General features: G+C 44.9%; 1 protein-coding gene across 2 annotated transcripts in view; it reads right to left on the bottom strand.

Moving 5' to 3' along the window:
- Positions 1-20,436, bottom strand: part of UTP20 (UTP20 small subunit processome component) — a 69,665-nt gene that overhangs the window by 4,099 nt on the left and 45,130 nt on the right. For both annotated transcript variants that reach the window (XM_072866427.1, XM_072866435.1), the window contains 23 exons: positions 20,033-20,188; positions 19,494-19,634; positions 18,512-18,649; positions 17,666-17,805; positions 17,057-17,136; positions 15,911-16,200; positions 15,246-15,385; positions 14,611-14,767; positions 13,716-13,814; positions 12,938-13,105; positions 12,056-12,222; positions 10,974-11,115; positions 10,561-10,677; positions 9,547-9,717; positions 8,631-8,759; positions 8,018-8,128; positions 7,139-7,218; positions 6,331-6,400; positions 5,109-5,291; positions 4,044-4,175; positions 2,411-2,543; positions 1,031-1,230; positions 597-668 (listed from right to left, as the gene is read on the bottom strand). In XM_072866427.1, coding sequence (XP_072722528.1) covers positions 597-668; positions 1,031-1,230; positions 2,411-2,543; positions 4,044-4,175; positions 5,109-5,291; positions 6,331-6,400; positions 7,139-7,218; positions 8,018-8,128; positions 8,631-8,759; positions 9,547-9,717; positions 10,561-10,677; positions 10,974-11,115; positions 12,056-12,222; positions 12,938-13,105; positions 13,716-13,814; positions 14,611-14,767; positions 15,246-15,385; positions 15,911-16,200; positions 17,057-17,136; positions 17,666-17,805; positions 18,512-18,649; positions 19,494-19,634; positions 20,033-20,188 — 3,216 coding nt within the window. The remainder of the gene's footprint in view (positions 1-596; positions 669-1,030; positions 1,231-2,410; positions 2,544-4,043; positions 4,176-5,108; positions 5,292-6,330; positions 6,401-7,138; positions 7,219-8,017; positions 8,129-8,630; positions 8,760-9,546; positions 9,718-10,560; positions 10,678-10,973; positions 11,116-12,055; positions 12,223-12,937; positions 13,106-13,715; positions 13,815-14,610; positions 14,768-15,245; positions 15,386-15,910; positions 16,201-17,056; positions 17,137-17,665; positions 17,806-18,511; positions 18,650-19,493; positions 19,635-20,032; positions 20,189-20,436) is intronic.

The following is a 20,436-nucleotide window of genomic DNA, read 5'->3' as shown; positions in this document are numbered from 1 at the left end:
TGCATGTTGCTCCTAACAGGAAGGCCCACCTCAATATCCTCCTGCAGTTTGGGAGAGTCTTTGCCCATGAGCTACCATGCCTTTTGGGCTCCAGCACCCCCTGAGGTAGGGCTGCTCCTTCTTGTCTCCCCACCTGTAGCAGCCCCTGGCTCTCCACAAGGAAATCTCTGACCAGGTTCACAGTGGAGTCAGACCTTCAAGCAACAGCAAACAGCCACGGCTCCAGTGCAGCTGCAGGGAACCAGCACCAGAGATCTGGATGGCCAGCCTGCTCCAGTCTGGGCTGCAGAGCCAGACTCTCCCTGATGGAGGGCTGGACAGAAGGGACCCCAGTCCTGCCCTGCATGGTGCTTCCCCTTTCTGTCCCTGCAACCCCTCAGCCCTTCCAGCAGGCTGAAACCAAAAGGGGGACTTCTCTGGGCCCCTCTGAGACATGCACCTGCTCAGATGCCCTCAGCACAGAGCAGCTGGCCCTGCCCTGTGTATTTGCCCTGAGCCACCACCAGCGCTGCTGTCCTGACTAGGACATAACGCTCCCTCACGGGGCAGGGCCTGCTCTGTGCCCTCCTGCAGCCCAGACCTGCTCCTGCTCCTACCTGCTCTCCCAGAGACAGGTCCAGGAACTTGGACTGCAGCTGATGGCAGAATGCAAACACGAGTTCCTTCATCTGGGGAGAGGAAAAAGGAGAAGGGAATTACTCCAGGAAAGGGAACCAGTAGCAGAAACTCAAAGCAGTGTTTTGCAGTCACCAAAGGCAGTTCCCAGGGGAGGCCAAGGGTTCGACTCAGCATGACTTCTGCCTGCATCTTGCAGCCTAGAGGGGAATCTTTGTGCTGCTGAGAATAAGACCCCAGAGAAGTCCCCTCCCAGCAGCAGAGACACCTCCTCAGATCCTTTAAGCAATCAGGATTAGGCAGCAGACAAGCAACTAAAACGAGAAATGTGCATGCCAAACTATAGCACTGTTTTTATGTCCCAGCCAGGGAACAGGCATGGGCAGGGGGGAAGTAGTAGTACAGACATAATTACCTTTTTGTCCAGTTCAGCAGTCAAGAAGACTGTGGATGCAGACAGCTCTGCTGACGCCTTTTTCCTCTTCCCTGCCTTTCTTTCCCTCCACTTCTTGACAAGATCTTCTGGCTTGTAAGATGCAAACAACAAGCCAAATATCTCAGTAGCTGTCAGCCAGACCCAGCTGTGAGGATACCACAGGTGGGACTGGACATGACCTGGGGGAAACAAAACCTCTTTCAGCACAGGAGGTGGTCCAGTGAGAGCAGAAAAAGAACCACATCCCTCCAAGAATTACCACAGCACATGCTTACAATCAAAAGGTGAAGGAAATGAGCCGTGCTCATCTGCTCAGAATATAATCAAAGACTTCCTAGCAACTCTATCCAGCCAAAGCAGAGAGCAGCAAAAAGCTACAGGTAGCCAAATGTCCCCACAGTGACCAGGTGTTCTTGAATGCATCCACAGCACATCCAAACATCCAAAGACAGGGCCATTGCTGGAAAGTGATGGCAACTGGGTAGGAAAAGTGGGCACAGCACAAAAGACACTTGCTCCAATCCTGGCTGACAAGTCATGTTTCTGCAGCAACTATGGTCCTCTCAGGGACTCAGTGCCACAGCTCATCTGCCCATGATGTCTGGGGACTGGCTGCTGTGAGACTTGGGTGAGCTGGCCCTGCTGCAGATGGTCAGATCAAACCCCTGGATGGAGGCTGAGGATGCTTCAGAGAAGAGATGGAGTTGTCTCGCCTCTTGTCTCGCCTCTGTCCAAGCTGCACATCACTAAGCAATCCAGGATTTATGAGGGTTATCTTGTATCTCACTAAAGGCACCTGGCAGGCTGAACTCTTCGAAGACATTAATCAGCCAGATCCAGGCCTTCTGATAGCAGCAAATGAAGCAATTAAAAACAAGGCAACAAAATGCCAATAAGCCAGCCTGACATTGTACAATCTCACTCATAGGGAAATTGCTTGAATCAAGTAACATCCTGGCAGACACAGAGTATTTACAGCACTATTACCATGTGTCATTGCTTGCTGGCTGGTATGTATGATCTCATCAGGAAAATCTCATCTTCCCAGAAGAACTTAACGTTTTCATCCAAGAGGATGTAATTATGGTCAAACATGCAATAGTTTGCGACTATTTGCTCTTGGGATAATAGAAAATACTTCCCAGCAACTGAGACAGAGGGTGTGTTGTTTTCATCAACCATGTAACCTTTTCCATTAACATCTTCTCTTTCACTGCCCAGTAACTGCCATGTATTAGCATTTTGCAGCATGCAAACCTTGTATGACGAAGTTTTGTTGTTTATATTAGCATGTGAAAAACCACAGGGCACACAAAGAATCTTCCTTGTAAACCAGCTGTAATAATTCTTGATACTTACCCCAGATATTGCTCACAACGTCACTGTTCTTGGTTAAGTTAATCAAGTTGCACTCTGTGATTAGCTTTGTTACCAGCACAAGAAAGCTGAATAGCAGCCTATCTGCAGCCTTCTCCTCCTCCTCCTCAGTTATCTAATAAAATCAGCAAGTCAAGAAAGATGCTTATGAGAACCTGAAGACAGTGCCTATTTACCCTACCAGATAAATTTCAGATCAATCCTGCAAAGAAACAGAAGACTGACTTGTACCCAGTTCCCAAAATAAACAGAAGAGAAGCAGCTCCACTAAAGCATCTCCTCTGGAGACTGATCCTCCGCAGGAGAGATTATTACTACAGTAATTCTTGGTTTTTATACAGATGTTACTGTAACAAACTCTTAGGTTTCTAAATGCAAGCAATTACACACACAATGTATATCACTTATGTCTATACATGTATTTATGCACATTTGATTCTCATTATTAGAGCCAAGCTGAGCTCAGATTTGCCTGTGTCACCTGGGAAGCCCCACATTGTTATGACAATGCTATGTGCACTGTGTTTTACTAAATCACCTTCAGGTCCTCACCCTGCCTGCAATCACCAGCTGGCTTGATATAACTAGTCAGTGCTTCACCTACACGTTGCAGCACAGGGGGTGATTACACTGAATTTCTCCTCACTGCAGGTATTTTATTTTCATCTCTTGCCAATTTACATACCCTGAGGCTCTTCTCTCTTGTTCAGCATGTTGCCCTTGCACATTAGTAACATATGTGGCCACTCCCCAGGTGCAGTGACTGGGATCCCTTTGGGATCATCACATGCCAAGCAGAATCTGAGGCAGCCTTGTTATTCTGAGTTAATCACGTGCACTAAAAAGATTTTCCATAAAACAAAACCGTGGTCTGAAGTACAGGAAAAGAACTCATTTGAAAGTTAAAGCTGTAGATAACACTGAACAAAGCAGACAGTCACAAGCAATGCACTCCTGACCTTCCACGATTACACAAATCTCTGCAGCTAGCAGACACATTTTCCAGTTAAACGGATGTTGTCAGTGTTATCGGCAAGCTGTTTTCCAACTAAACAGACTCTAACCCATCCCAGTGCTACCTGGGCACCCTGCCTTTCTTTCTCATGGTGGTTTTTATAACTCCACTTTAAACAAAAAAAACCAGAAGTCCCTCCTCTCCTGTCACCACAGGAAAGACTTCAGAAGCAGGGAAAGCTACCTTGACATACATACTGCTACATGCTGTCAACCCACCAAGTCATACAGGTAAAAACCAAAAGCCTGAGACTCAAGGGCTGTCTCAAGAACCCCTTCTACCCACAGAGATCTTGACAGAGGCTGGGGCAAGGAGCAATATATCTGCTGGTTACACAGTATGGCTGCAGGCTCAGGCCAGGTGGCTTTGCAAAGTTCCTTTGCCCCTTGTGCTGTGACATGTGACATCAAATTTGGGCTTACAGACAAAAAATATGGTTCTAGGTCAGTGAGATCCCCTTCAGAACAAAGGCGTGTGTTTCCTGTCTTTCCTCCGTCCCAAACAGTAAGTCCAACAGTTAAATCCCTCCTACACTTCTTCCCTTTTTCCATTTTCTTAATTCTCTTTCCTCAAGCCTCACACATGGGATAAATTACTTACGTCTTCGAATTTAATTGGGTTGATTTCTTTTTCAATCAAGGTGAGGACAGCTTCAAGCCGCCGTTCAAACATTACTCCCTCCACTTCAACAAACAAACCACATGCCTGGGCAGCCAACCTCCTGTGTGAGCTCTGTCAACAGAAAGAACAACACCCCCTGTTACCTCTTGATAATCAAATCCTGCAGCTCCCATGTGCAGGAGCTGGTAGCAACTCCTACTTTTGCCTGTAACAACAGTATCTTAAGAGAAGCTGGTTTTCAGAGTACTATTGAAAAAGGAGATGCTCCCAGCTGGGGACAAAAGCACCTGGCAGCACAAGTTATCCCTGGAAACACACCCTAAAACTGAATGCCGAAAGGCCTTTTCCAGCCCGGTTCCCAGCTGCAAAGCTCTGAGGCCTACTTTGCACTCTTTGATTCTTCACAACACAATAGGCATCTCACAGCTATAAACCGGAATTGAACATATTAGAGATGAAAAGGATGAAGTGTTGAAGAACACTTACTCCACTAGTAGTGCAGAGGGACAGAACATGAGTCCTGTTTGAGAATAACTAAACACCTAAGCACCCAGATCAAAATGGGAGGCCTGCAAGACTACGTTTGGCACCCTCCAGCTGCCAGCGACAGACTGAAACACGTCTAAGCTAAAGACAGCATGAAAAGCCAATTAACTGAGATCAGAAGTTTTAAGGAATTTGATCAAACCTTTAACCTGAGCAAAGCTTGGTGAAATACCTGACCCAGAAGAGGAACTGTTAGAAACCACACAATGCAGCTGGGAAGTGTGTAGGCTGACCTACAGCAGCAGCAGTTCCGTATATTTGTGCAGCTATATGAAGCCATATAATTTCTTCCTCTTCTTACTAGCAAGAGTTATGGTGCTGAGCACAGCTTTAAAGAGCTTTAATTCTAAGCTGAGTCTTGCCCATGCTCCTTTCCTAAAACTACTAAGTCAGGCATAACTGAACCCACCAATCCACCTAGCAATCTCTCACTTGGCTTAATCTTACTCAGCCCCCAAAAAGAGTCCAGATCTGGTCAGTGAAAAGACCAAAGAATACCTTCTTGCTGTGAAACCACTCTGTGACCAGCGAAAACATCAGATCTTGTTTTTCACTGTTTATCTTACTGAGGAGAGATTTACATGTCAAAGCCGCCATCTTTTTGCATTTGGGAGAGTCATCATTTATCATCATCATACAAAGAGAGAGAAAAAAAAGCCCGCAGTATTTGTGGAGGAGATCCTAGAAAGAAACAAGCATTAGTCAACTGCACATCCCCAAGGAACTTCTGGCATTTAAAGGGGAAAAGAGGGATATTTGTTGCACAGCATATAGGAACAATGTCAGCCCTGAGTGGGGTCCATGTCAACGCAGGTGAACTGAAAGGATGGGATGATCCAGTTGCTGGAGCACACAGGAGTGTACAGCAGCCCCAGCCCTGCTCTGACTCTGACTTGTTAACATGTCCCTGGGACAGCAGTGTGAGTATCAAACCTTAAAGGGCATTTTCATGCCCAACTCTCACTGAAACAGTCCCTCAGCACTGCAGCAATCAGCCCAAAGGTCCTTCTCTCAGAGATAGCAGCTCTTTGCTACTTTACAGAGCTGCCAGGAACCACGTTGAGATACTAAATCTAATCAGGTGGTGGTGAAGCACAGCTTACTGTGCAGAATTTCTCTTCCTTCGTCCCCAATTCTTGCTGGATTGCACTTCTCTCAGTCTCCTGAATGCTCAGTCAAGCTCCAGCTGCAGAGCTTTAAGGCAGCTTAGCATTTTGCATATGTTATCCTGCATAGATGCACGGTTATTTTTTAGCTTTCATTTTGATCCACCCAACTGAGAAGCTCTCCCTCTCCAGAGGGGAACAAAACAGATATGGCACATCACATACCAGTTCAGTCAACAACATCCCTCATGAATGTTGAAAAAACCCCACAATGAGAAAACTCTAGACTTCACTTTCTATTCATACCCCATTTCCTGAACTGGTTGTGTTTCTTCCTGGCATAAATCTCCATCAAGTTTATCCAAACTCCACCTGACAGAGCTTTATTTTACTTGCAGACTGAGCACATTAGATAAAGAAGTACTGCAGACTTTCCAGCATGTCATTTCTCTTTTGGAGCAAAGCCAGGTTCTTTGGAGATAAGTGAATATTCTGCTCGTGATAAGAGATAATAGGAACTACCAAGTGCTCCCAAAATAAACTGCTCTGGAAATGCTGTTACTACAAGCCGCAGTAACCGCTTAATGCTTGGAACACCAAGTGGTGCTTGTTACCTGTGGGAACATGTCAAGGAGGTACGCAACCATCTCCAGTGCAGATTCCCTTCCAGTTTCATACTCGTACCTGTGAGGAAATGATTAGCGGTTAGGGCTGGGTTAATACTCTAGAAAGTTGCTAACAATTTACAAGAATGGCCAATGCCAGAAACACACACTGACAGGGATCTTTCTACAACAGCTACCAGACTGGTCTGATACTTAGGAGAAGAGAAGCAACAGGCCCATCAGCTCCATCTCCCAGAAAACAGGTACAGAGAGACAAACAGGTGAAAAAGGGCTTCAGCCAACTCGAGTCAGCACAACCGCACTGTGCTATGGTGCTGGGGAACATGGTAAACTACCGTCACCTGGAGCAAGGCAGGGGTCATGCTCAGAAGGTTTCAGGCACACTGATCCTGCTGAATTGGTGCAGTTGATCTCAACTGTGCCTGCAGCTGCAGTTGAGACCATTGCCATGGGACAGCAGTCATATAAATGCACCTTCCCTTATTCTTTCTGTATTTTCCAGTTCACCTGGTTCACAACCAGTAGAGCTGGTTAGCCACTAAGCAAACAACAGAACCTTTGCTTACAAAGAGATAGAGAACAACAAAGCCATCTGTGAAACAGGGAAGAGAAAAAGGGCTTGCTTTATCAAACAGCCCATCTCTGAAAAAGGGAAGTGTTTTAGAGGTAGGAAAATCAAGACTTCAGCCACACCCTCCCCTCCTCACGAACAGCCCTCTGGCACACAAGGTGGCCACTAGTCATATTTAAGCAACAAGGTTCTGTTCTGACAGAGATGTCAGGAATATAAACTCACTCCAGTTGTGCGAGCATGAAATCCAAATTGGGTTTCAGCTTGTCACCAAGGGGGTAGTCCAGAATATATTTTAAGTAAATCTGGAAAGAAAAAAACAACACAGAGGGGAGTTACATGATACACTCAGGAAAACTTGTAAAAAGGTTATGAAGAAAATACAGTGACGGAGCAGCAAGTTTATGAGAATCATCACTTTCTCCTGCGTATGTAAGTTCCTATTACACAAGGGGCCAACAACTGCTTTCAAACTCCGTGCCTGGAACAGGATCTGCAGGTGTTTGACAACTGCGAGATCAGTCTTTAGAGTATTACTGTGATTTGCATGGGCTTCTGTTAAAAGAGATTCTGCATCCTTCAAAATTCATCCTGTAATTATCAAAATGCACTATTTGGTTATGCACAGCTCCTGCTGCATCTGTATCCCAATGCTTGAAATGAAGCAACCAATTCTGCCTTTTGGTTTCTTTTAGCTTGGAAAAGAGGAGGAAGTAGTGGTAAGGAATCGTGGATTTGTGGCAAATTCTCTTCTGCTGGGATTCAGAAAAGGGCAAAGCTCTTAATTACATGGGCCTAAAAGCCCCCAAAGGGAGGGACCATGCCACTGCTGCTGAGTAGCCCTCTGAAGGTAGCTCTCTGCTTGCCACGGCAAGCAGTCTCACTATAGGCAAGCAGTCTGCAGTTCTGCTATGCATCAGTCACAAGAACTAAAGCCAGCCAGATAACAAGGGGACAAGGATTAGTAAGAAGGGGAAATGGGGTTAGGGATTCAGTAGGGCTAAGGCACATATGTCTGTGAGAGCTGGGATGGCCACACTAAGCCCTCTAGCCTGTTAGACTGCTGTAAGTAAAGTAAGATGAGAGACTTTCCATTCTACCAACCTGCCTGCACTGGACTCGCACTGGCTCACTCTGACCTGTGATGGCCAGCTGGGCAACCTTCTGCAACACATCATCGATTTCAGGGACAATCAGCTTCCTGGATAAAATAGCCTGAAAATGTGAAAGCACAGCTGGAGTCATGTCATTTCGCTTATGCAGTCTGAGATGCAGTACTATAACCTGGGACTACCCTGGTCTCAGGTGGTACATTTAACACTGACTTTTTCACATCTTCAAACATAGCGAGAGCAACTTTAAAAAAAAAAAAAAAAAGTGTGAAAAAAGGTGGCTTACAAATCCATATCTGTTTCTTTTGGAGGACACAGAATACCTGACCTAATGATTAGGGATGTCGATTCTTTAGCAAAAACATCCTCAGACCCAAATACATCCTCATATGCATGTGTATAAAACAGCCTCCCAAACAATTTTAAACAGCAACTACAAGTCAAACAGGAAAGCTTTGCTGTTTTCCCCCCGCCCCCCCACAGAGAGCCTTAACAGCATTCTGTGGCCTGTTCCTGACGTGAGATCATACAGCCTTTTACCTAGAGGGAGAATCATTGCCATTCCAGTGGCTCACAGAACCCATACACCTGCTGCACAGAATTACCTTGAGAAGGCCAAAGGCAGTGGCTTGGCGTGATGAATCATAAATGTCTTCTTCAGCAAAGCCAAGCAACACTTGGAGTTGTTTGCTTGTTATCTGACTCTTTGCATTCTTCACAAGTATTGTTACACACTACAAGATCAAATTGCACATTGTCAATACACATGCAGTGCCATAAACAAGCCCACACCAAAGCCTGACTGTTTACACCACTTAGGTTTGAAAAGACAAACTGCTGCTTTGAAACATGCAGCTAACACTATTCTCATCACAGTTTGCTTTCAGCTTGCAATTCTGAGACAAAAACTGAACACAAACACAAAAATTCAGACTAGTCCTTGAAATGAGTGGAGATGCTCACAGACATGAACCACGATGCAGGAACACAGCCAGGAAGAGGGGAAAATTATTCTGGCATTAGCATTCAGCATTAATTACTCTAACTTTCCCTTACGATCATAAAGCTGTAATTAATTCAACAACGCATTTAGAAGACACCTACAGGAAGACACCGCACACCATAAGAGTAGTTATTACTACTATTAATTGCCTCCTTCCCTTGTCTCACTTCAGCTGCAAGGGTTTACTCCAATGAATCATGTTAAAAGCAAGCTATTCAAGTACAAAACTGATGCACCTCAAAAGACAGGGTGGTAAGAAGATACTGTTATAAGGAAGAAAGAAGGCAAATATGCTTCTATAAAAACACTTCTTCAGATCCAAGCTGTGCGTTTTTTGGAGGTAACTTTCTTTAAGCTTGCACTTGGGAAAGAATCAGCAAGGCTACATTTCCCTCGCTACCTTGTGATCTCCAGACTAACTCTCCAGGGACAGCTGCAGAAGGGATCTGCAGTTGGAAGAGCCTCATTCTTCAAAGTTAATCCTAAAGTAGGAAAGAGTAGAGCTGGGCCTGACTTACTTTGAAACAGCTCACAACCAGGTGGAAACTCTGGCCTTTGGCTATTCCTGTCTTGGCAAATTCTTTCAGCAAGAGGAAAAGCTGCTTGATCAGTGGCTCCAGATTTGTACTGACAGAAGGCAAAGGGAACTTTAAAATCCATACCAAGGACTGCAGAGCACCAGTTATCACCTGTAAGAAAGAGCCAAATGACAGCACATGGGTACAATGACACTGACAGAACATTTTTCTCACCCTGTTACAGGCATGGCCAAGCTATCTGCAACTGTGGTAAAAGGCAATTAGCTAACAAAATCAACCTCTTTCAAACTATTCATATGTAATACAAAGGGTTTCTCAGTTCTAAACAACACTATCTGCCACTCCCTAATTCTCTAACGTTGATTTTACTAGGTAAAGACATTAACACTGTGCTGATTCAGCAGATAGAAGGAACTCTTTCTGAAGCAGAGGTGCCTTCAAGGCATAGAAGTTGCTCTGCCAAAAATCCAGGTCACCTGAAAGCCCTGCTCCAGGTATCTGATAACGTATGAGGCATGCCTTCCATTCTCGGGAAGCTCAAGGTTTAACAGATTCCCTCCTAGGCTCACTCAAACCCAAAGCTGCCCAAAAAAGAGGCTGTCAGAGGTGCTGGGAATAAAGACATTAGAGTTGGATCAAAAGAAACCACAGTTGTGGCAACACTGCTCCCAGCAGTCACAGGACCTCATGAACCTCCTCATACATAGCCTATGAAGTGGGCAAAGTCATTCTATGAACATGCTCCAGGAGAACTTGTCCATACTTGAACCTGCAGCACTAGAAGCAGAGCATTCAGTCCTCCATCAGCCACAGTCCTTCCTCCCCCTTGGGATCTCATGTCCTCAAACGACTTAATCTGCACACCTATAAAATCACGTTTGAAAACTGGATGGCTTTCTCTTCTCTTGCAAATCAACTGCAAGATGACATTTGTGGGCAGGACCCTTCTTAGGAGAACAGACAGAATAGACAGACTCCAGCTCAGAACCATACCTTGACATCCACAGATTTCAGGCAGTCTATAAGCAGCTGAACAAAAGGGTCTAACATTTCCAAAACACGCTCCTCAGAAGAATTTACTTTGGACCTCTTCAGGCTCATGTGCAGCAGCTGGCATAGAAAACACAGGACTTTCACCTCAAAGTCAGGCTGGGACTCAAATAAATCAAGTAAGGTCCCACATTGTTTCAGGTTATAGTAGAATTTATGCCATATCCCACTCAAATATCTGCAACAGGCTGAGCACTTTCTATAGCTCTCTAAGAGGCACCATTGGAGTTACCATATGCGAAATAAAGTTAAGGCTAGTGGCTATGTTGTTAACACAATATATCCAGAATACCTTCCTTTGGATACTCTTAACAAAAATTTTGATTGCAAAGCTTTGTATCTGAGGAGATCCTTACCCGAAGTCCTGAATCAACCAAGATATACGTGTTAGTCCTGCTGCTGACACGTGCTTTCTGCCCTCCTCTCGTGGGAGTGGGCGGGAGCAGCAGGCAGCTCTCTGGTTGCAGCCGAGGATCTGGAGGAGGGGCAACTTTTTTTCTGAAAAGCAGTGTATGGCAAAGGAGAATATTCAGATTTCAACCCCCTCCACAACAAGCTTGCTGTTGGGAGTGAAGAGAGCTGGCCTGTGCTCAGCTGCTACCCACACAGCAAGCAAAAGCAGGTCATAGCCAGAACACAATGAAATAAAACAAACTTGAGCACAGCATGACAGATGGGACTCTCAGACTTGAGAACAATATCACTATTACGAAAATAACAAATGTACGCTGATTTGCATAACATCCCCACTTTTTTCTTCTCAGTGGACAGACAAACTTTGGTCGTTCCTTCAAGCAAATATACCTCCTGCCACTGCCCACTGCACTTCATTTACTAATATTTACTTCAGTTTCTGATAGCTTATAAAAACTCCTCCAAGAAGTCTGCAAACAGCTGTCAGACCCTAGAGCAAGCCAGCCTAGGTAACATAGGAAGTGCACGACACCCAGACCCAGCTCCCAGCAGTGACACCACCAGACGGAGAGGAAATCTGATGGTTCTCCCTGACTTCTGCACCAGCACCAAAGTAATAAAGTGACACCTCACAGTTTCTCCTGTTCCTGACCCCATGAAAATGTCCAGGACTCCAAACACCTCTTATATGGCAGTTTGTAGCTCGCTTCTAAATACTGCCCCTTGTCCCTTCATCAAAAAACCCAATGCATATACCAGCTTACCAGATGGTAAAAAAGCCTTACTGAAGGCCCTGAGCACTTGCAACAGTAGACTCTCATGAGTTCAGCAAGTGCTCACTCCTGTTTCCAAGCTTTCTCCTTGCCCTCTGACTGCCCAAATAATTCACTTACACTGAAAACAAAAGGCAAATGAAAGCAAGGAAACCCTCATACATTTGATCGGTTAGATTTGAGAGCTGCCATTTCTGCAAGCAAACCTCCCAACCAATAACAGACCATCTGGATAACATCCTGGAACTCACTTGGCCTTCTCAGTGAGCAGAGGCAAGTTTTCACTGATGAGACCATGACTGAGGAGGAGGAGGGATTCTGCATTCATGTCTGAATTGAAGATCAGCCCTGCCATGATGTGACGCAGCGCCTCATGCACCTTCCGGACTATCTTCAAGCTTGTGGTGCTCTCCAGAACCTGCAAAGCCACAACCGTGAGTCAGGAGGACAACATGAGCGCAATGATCTGCCCATTTATATTCAGAAATCATGGGAAAAGCCAGAGCAATTCTTCCCTCATCACCTGCTGCCTTAAGCTCCCAGCCCTCTATATGAGCAGCATCCCATCGCCTCAGCTTTGCCCTAATATCCCTCCCTTTCTCTCCAGCCTCTTCTCAGACTCCAGCCAGTTCACCTATCACCACCAGGACACTCCAGAGCTCATGGGCAAACCAGGGGTTCATTTCTGCGTGAGCTTGCCCTCTACTCAAAAAAAATTGCATCTCTGAAAAGGCAACTATTGCACATGGACAGAGCCTAAACACATTTTGGTGACATTTCCTTCGTGCACAAAAGATCAAACTACAGAGCAGCCTTGCAGGACTTTGGAGCTCCAGAGTAAATGGCATTAACAAGAACTGGCAGAGGGAGAGGGCAGGGAGAACTCAGAGTGGGATGTTTTCTCTCTAGCGGGGGGAAGCTTCCCAGAACACCATTTCCTGCCCTCGACATCAATAGCAAAGTCTCATCTTATGAGCTGGGTGCATAATGCCTTTCAAAATAAAAATGGGAAGCCAAAGCAGGATTATATAGGAAATGTCACAGTAGCCACCTGGAGGCTCTAGAGTTTCTTTTAGACCATACAGAACTGAAAGTGCTCAGAGTTAAGAAAGACTCTGGCTGACTTTTCTTACCTCTTTCAGTGGCAGAATAAGTTTCGTCACCTGGCCCTTTCCTATGAACTTTCCAAGAATTTCATAGGAATCGTAACTCTTGTTCTTGCGTGCTTCCATGACCTTGGAGACAATTCCCTTCACTTCCTTCTCTTCAGCTACATTCCCAAACAACTCTTGGTTGAAAATCTTTGGAAATCAGGCAGGAGAAGCGAGTGAGAGGAGCACAAAAGTAGAGCCAGATTCCTCCAGTAGCAGCAGAACAACACTATTTTTCCCCACTCACAGAAAAAACCAAATTCTCCAGGTTTCCCACAAATCATGTCTACCTTTCCTTTGCCAACATAAACCACCCCACTTTGAGCACACCAGATGAGGAAGCTGTTCTCATAACCCCCTGTGGTGTTGTGATACAAGGAGCGGGACTGCAGTCAGACCAAGACATTCAAATATACCCCATCTGGGTGGCCCGCTGAGCTCCTGGGCTCCCTGGACTGCATTGACTAGATGTCTGTTGACTTGCTCAGCCATTTAGAGTACAGGGAAACATAGGTATCTTAATCTTAAATCCATTCCCTCTCAGGATGCAGGGCTCAGGACGCAGCCCCAGAGATACTCTGCTACTCTACAGGGGGTCTACTGATGCCTCAGTAGAAAAGAGCCTCCTTCCTTTGCACTATGCGCACAATCAGCCCTGTTTGCCACCAAGTTCAAGACAATCTACACAAAACCTTCTCCTCCCAGAGCCTGCCCCAGGCACTTCATGATGCTCTTTCCTTCAATCTTGAATAGCTTTTACCTCAGTCAGGATATCTAAGCAGGGGTCCAAATCACCAGCACTGAGCCTGCTAGTAAGGCCCTTCAGTAACAGGTTCACAGTGAAAGTCAGCACATGGAGCTAGAGAAAAAGAGAACAGGTCATGTTTCCAGCCCCCTGCATAGACCTCTTTAATAATACTGGATGGGGAGACTCCCATAGCAGACATCACAACTCACACACTGCACTTGAGCTCTCGTTATATGAAAAAAATCACGGGGAGGACAAGAATCCATGTACCAGCAAGCAGGAAGAGGACCCCTGTCCCTCCACACACTGGCAGGAGGGCTGGAATCTCCTCTTTCCCCAGTGCTCTTACTGGTATTTCTAGGCTGTACTAATTGGCACTTTTACTGTTAAAGCAGCCAGAAGCTCTCACTATTCTACTAGTAATTCACACAGAAAATTATTCTTAACCCAAACCACTGTGGAAAGAGGAAAGACGAATTGATAGTTAGAGCCTTGGCTCTTGATCTAGGAAGCAAGACTTAATTAGCATCACCACATACTGTCTGTGCAGTCTCTGTGGCAACTCACCTCAGATGATGCTTGGCCCTAATGAACTTACTGGAAAGATTCCCATTAATTTTATCGGAACCAGAAATTCATCCTTCACCTCCAAACCTCAACTCTTCAATGGGAAGATGGAGATCCACTCTTCTTCCCTGCTTAGAGTCTAAGTTCTTTGGGTATAGAACCTCATTTGACACTTGGCATAGCAAAGACTGACGTAGGCACTAGCAATAGTATTTAGTTGTATTATACCAAGCTATTCTACCAGCACAAAACAATTTCAGTAGCAACTTCCCTTTGGATTCTTCTCCTAACACATTAAAAAAATCTACAGAGAGCAGAAGAGGAAGAATTTCAGCATTACCTGGTACCCATGGACAAGAGTGGACTGCATCTCTTTTAAGATGTACAGAAAGTACCGCACTCCCAACACTTCCATGATTTTAGTGAGGGTGTTACGGGCGATGTCCCGGATTTCCTGAAATCTGTTCCTCAGAAACGTGCAGACTTTCAGTAGGATGCTGGAAACGGAGATAGACAGCTTAGTTCACCCCCAAACAGAGCAGAACTAATTAAACTATTAGCTAAGGAGGCTGCTTTTCAGGGCTGTTTTACAACCAGAGCTATACTCAAAGCCAGCGTCACAGAAAGGCTTTATAGTCATACACACACCTACTGTCCTTCAAGACATTTTACAGACTGTCCTGTCTTTCTGTACACTATTCTTTCCCCAGCTCTGCCACCTCTACCTCTGCACCTTGCTTCACAGCTCTGCTCTTATTTAAGGATTTACCAAGTTCCTTTCAAACTTAGCTTTAGAGAAGTCAAATGCTGACAGAGAGGAATGTCACTAGGAAAACGCATTTCCAAAAGAAGTATTTAAGGACTGTTAGGATGGCCCACTTGGATTTAGCCTTGTACATAACCACAGCTTAAGAAAGGTGCCTGCACTCATTCCCAGCACAATGAACAGCATTTAAGGAGCTCAGGCAGGATTACCTTGGCAGGTTGGCTTCCATCACTTCTTGGGGAAGACACTGCATCATCCTGACTATTGCAAAAGCTAACGGAACACGAACTACTTCGTCATCATTCACAACATTGGATTTCACAAGCTTGTGTTCCTCGTCTCTTTTAACCTTTTAAAGACAGAGCAAGACACAATGCACTTTAATATACCTAAATATAATGAACAGTTTTAAACACATCCTACTTTTTCTCAACAAACCCTGAGAAGAGGCCAACAAAGCAAGCTGCTGTCCTCCGCTGACTACAGGAAAAACCCAGACAGCTAAAGGACACATGAGATGAATCCTTGTGTTTTCAATACAGAAGCTAAGTTGGGTGCTAGCAAGTAGCTGAGAACTTTTCAACAGGCTGCACAAAGTGAATCGTTTCACTTGTGTGGTTCAAGCCAGTTCTCAGCAGGGAAGTGAAGACACCACACCCACAGTGACCAGAGGGTCTGTCAGTAATCTGGATGACACACTAAAGGGGGATGTACCCTCTTTTGTGCTTTCAGGTGGACTCTCTCCAGTTGCACCTTTTTTTTTTTTTTTTTTTTTTTATGTGCTGCATTTCCACTGGGCTCTTTGAAGTAGCACCCCAACTCTTACAGTAGCAGCACAGGCCTGCAAGCCACCTTTCCAAAGCCAACTCCTTACCTTTGCAACAATACACCTGTGCAGTTTAGGCAAGATGCTGACTGTAACTGTATCTTGAATGTGTTTGATCAGACATTCCAGTTCCTCTTTATTTCGGGGTAGGAAAGAAACGGGTTTAGTCACTTGCTCAGCATCTTCAGATGTCTCAGCTGCATGCTCAGGTTCTGCAGGCTCCTCAGTACGATTCTCCTCTTTGTTGTTCTCAACTACCTCCTCTTCTCCTTCACTCTGCTCCAGCTCCATGGCTTCTTCAGCCTCCAACACTGGCTCAAGGTCCATTGCAGCAGCTTCTGTCAAGTAATTGCCAAAAGCACAGGTAAATATAGGAGGTCACAAAAATAGAGCCCTTAGAAGAGACTCTTGTGATGGCTTTGTTCTGGACAAAGCTCCTACCTATCATCAGCAACAGCAAACAATCACTAAGCATCAGAGTTGTTTTACTGGGTAGAGAAGCTCTGGCATGCCAGTTTCTGATAATCACCCCTCAGGGCTAGGCTTAAAGCAAAGACTAGGTTGCTCTTCAGCTGAACTCCATAGACAGCTTAGCAAAGGTCAATGTGCTGAAACTAAGCTTAGAGAACTGCCATTCACTTACATTTGAGAATTTCACAAGGCAAGAGGTACTGAAAGCACAGCTGTGAGATATCCTCCTCCTTCCTCAGAATATCCCAAAGGCTACAACATAGATAACCACAATGGTGAAGAAGCCAAAGATATCTCTTCTTCCCATGAAATAGCGGGGTAAGCAACTCCAGGACATACAGCACCCTCATTAGGCTGTGGGTAACAATGAGAGCAGCCAACATCAAGGACAAAAAACTCAGATGTGGCAGCAGCCACATGGGTGGGTGCAGACCTTGGAGAACCCCCCAGATTTGCATAAACCCATCCTGGGCTGTTTTGGCTTATGGAAGCCTGGGATGGAGAGGTAATGTGGAGATGGTTCCCCTTCACCTCTCCTCACTGTGTCAACACACAAGAGGACAGTCTGCACTGCTGCAAGGAGGTAAGTCAAAATTAGCTTTCCAATATGCACATTTTAAAAAGCTGGGAGAGGCTAACCACAAGAGTAAACTACAAAATTTGATTAGCTGCACTTTGAGCAATTAGAGGTAGAGTTTTTACAATCAGGAGCAAAAAGCTCACCTTGGTTCTCAATGGTCACAAGCTGCTTTTCAAGTGTTTTGTGGTCAAAGTGAAAGGCTTCCAGCACTGTCTCTAACAAGCTGCGGAAGGAAAACACAAAGAGAGGTCAGCTCTCCACCCAAAAAGGAGAAGCTGCATAGCCCAACACAACAGAAAACCTTAAAAGAGCTTTTTAAAAAAATTGAGACTCAGTGACAGTGCAGCTTAAGGAGGTTTATCCTGAAATAACAACCCAGGAAATTAAAACTGGTTGTTTTTCAGCTAGATACATTTAGTGACCTAGCTCACTGTGAAACCTAACAGGCAGTGGTACTGGAGCAATGGAGGTGCCCCAGGACCAAGGACAGCCTGACAGGAGCAGAAGCTGCTAATGCCACCATGCACTTAGTGAGACACAGCATGAGAAAGCAACGACCTGTTCATCCTTCATAGCTCAGTCACATCGAACTGCAAGGCCATGCCTACTTTCACGTGCATAAGCCCACCTCAAAGTGGTCAATCTCTCATCCCAGGGAAGAGGCTAAAATCCATGTGATGCTCCTTAAGACACTGAATTTTGCCTTAGCAGTCTTTGGAGAAACCTAGAGCAACATCGCTCACAGTACCTACCTGACTCCCAGCTTTGGACTGATCTGTCCTGTTTGCAGGACATGGATGAAATGCTTTAAGTGGTACAAGTACGCTGACCATGAGAGATGTCGGCAGACAGCTCCAACAACTTCAACTGAGGCTGTTACCATATTTTCATGCTGCCCAAAAGATAGAAATTCAGTTTCTGTTAGCATTCATGTTGAACATGTGTCTAAAGCATTCTTTACTCAAAGCAACAGGAGCCAGAAGAAGTAATGTCTGTCTAGTGGGGATGCTTGGTATTCAGTGTTATGTCACCCTTCAAACAAAAATGTCACCCTTTAAACTTTAATTACAAAGCTACTAATGATTTCAGTGGTTTTCAGCTGATTCCTGCAGTTCCCCCGTAACTCCAGAGAAAAGAGTATTTATTCCCACCTCAATTACTAGGAACAGCCTATGCTCCCCACCACACACATTCTGCTGCCAAAGAGTGACTAACCTCACAACTGAACAGGAAGAGAGCAGTTTGGAGGCAGAGGGGAAAAAAATAACAACCTGATTACAAAAAATGCAAGCAAATATAACCCCAAGTAGAAAAAAATAATAAACTAACCCAAAACAAAAAAACCAAACCCCAAACAGTTGAGATATCCATCTTTGACAAACAGGACAGGTTTAGCAGATATAGGATTGGGCCCAGACTGCATCTGCACCTTCCAAACCCTCTTTCTGCCACCAAAAGAAACACAGTGCTCTTGTCTGAAAGGGGAGCAGTCACTCCACAAACCTATCAGTCTTTTGAAGTAGTTAGTCTTTTAAGGAGAATAGTATACAATAAAGGTAAAAATATTCAAAATGGATGCATTCAATTTAAAAGCCTACCTTAAGCATTTTTTCATTAAAAATGGCAGTAGTAGCATAAGGCATGATGTAGTTCTGCAGGGATTTGGAAGACAGCACAAGCTTTTTTTCAGTGAGCTGCTTAGCCAGTTTCCTCAGAGCTCGTGCCCTCCTGTGGATCTGAGCCAAACATGAGAGACAGTGAATGAGGTGGCCCTTGAGTCACAGCTAGCATGAGGGAGAACATACATTCAGCAGTTCTGAAAATGCCTCAATTTTAAGTAATGACATAAACATATTACAGTCATTTCCCAAGGACAGGCCATGCCCTTTTCCTTCAGTCTCTGGGCTTTCACTAGCTTTCTGCCTCAATAAATATTCCAACTCAATGGAATATTTCACTGTGAATCCACAATTGTAAGACTGTGCCATCTTCAGATATCAGACAAGGGAGGCAACTGATATATGATGAGAAGGCCTAATAAAATTACAAGGAAAAAATTTAGACTACATATAACTACAAATGTAGCAAAGGCTCTCTCTGCATCTCTGAAAGCAGGAGAAACGCTGTATTTTCATACTGCAAGAAAAACCAGGACACCAGGCTTTGTGCAACATTTATATTACAAAGGCCTGTGAATGAAAAGGGGCTGCACAGCCTCCATACAGAGAGTAGCAGGGAACAGGCTATTGAAAACAAAAAGACCTGTTCCCTGCCTACGTCAGTGGGATCCTCAGGACACTGTTGCTGACTGCGGGCTGGGTCACACACAGGCTGTAATGTGGAGTTGCCTGCTCAAGATCATGAACAATCACTTAAAATGAAAGCAATTCTTTTAGCTAAATTAGGAAGAGGTAAAAACCACGTCCCCTTTTTTTTTTTTTTTAAATAATACCTAATGACACAGGTTCAATTTCTCTGTAAAGACAGCGCACAGATGCTTTGGAAAAAATTACCCCACAGTAAAATGCTTTTGCTTTGGCCGGGGGAGAGAGGCACTAGGCAGTGCCTGTCGCCCTTTACCTGCATGTGTTTCATGTTCTCAAAGAAGTCCATGTCGGGATCATGGCGGTTGGTTAACTGGACCAAATCCCGGAATTCGGGATTTGCTGGGAACGTTTGAATGAGGCAGGAAAGCAATGATGTGTAGTCCTGCTGGATGCTCTACAAACAGCAAGCAGTGAACATTAAGTACCCCTCAGAGAGGTTGCTACACACTCCTCAGAACAGCAGTGCTGTCATTTACAAGTGTTTCAGGCCAATAAGTCCTATTCTTTAGTAACAGCAAATACACCTATGTTTTGGACTGCACATAAATTAGTCTCCCCTCCAAAGAATGAGCTACAACTAAGAAAAACTGAACAATGGCAAAGAAACATGAGACAGCTGAGTTCTATAACTTTTTAGATTTTTGTAAGATTTCAAATGAAGGGTAAGTTTACAGTGGGTACCTCCACTTCTTATCCCAGCAAGGGACTCAGAGAACTCATCCATAAAATGCCTCATATACCCTGGTGTCCTGAAGACAGCTGGAGATATGTAATCAGATAGCACTGCCTTACCTCAGTCTTACTCTTCAGCCCCCTTCTCACAGACTCCAGGAGAGTGTGCTGGATTAGCTCCTTGTAGTCATCTTCTGTGTGGTCGATTTCTGCCAGTCGGCGAATAAAACTGGTCAAGCAAAGGCTTGCGTTGTCACTAAGAGCCATATCCCCTAGCTGAGTGGATGAAGAAATTGTACTACATGAGTCTGGATATGACACCTTTTTCCCCCCAAAAGACTGGACTGAACAGTACCACTGGACACAACATAACAAGGCCTGTAGAGACCCAGTAACTCTTGAGACCCTTCCTGTAGAAGTTCTAGTCCTGAATTAATGCCCACCCTTCCAATCAGGAAAAATCCTTTTAAATTTACCAGCAGGCCCATACAACCAGAACATGCTGCAACAAAAAGAAAAGCATC

This window comes from Ciconia boyciana, chromosome 1 (genome assembly GCF_034638445.1).
Source record: "Ciconia boyciana chromosome 1, ASM3463844v1, whole genome shotgun sequence".
NCBI lineage: Eukaryota > Metazoa > Chordata > Aves > Ciconiiformes > Ciconiidae > Ciconia > Ciconia boyciana.
The sequence above is the reverse complement of the archived record's forward strand: the minus strand, read 5'-3'. Positions and strand labels throughout refer to the sequence as shown.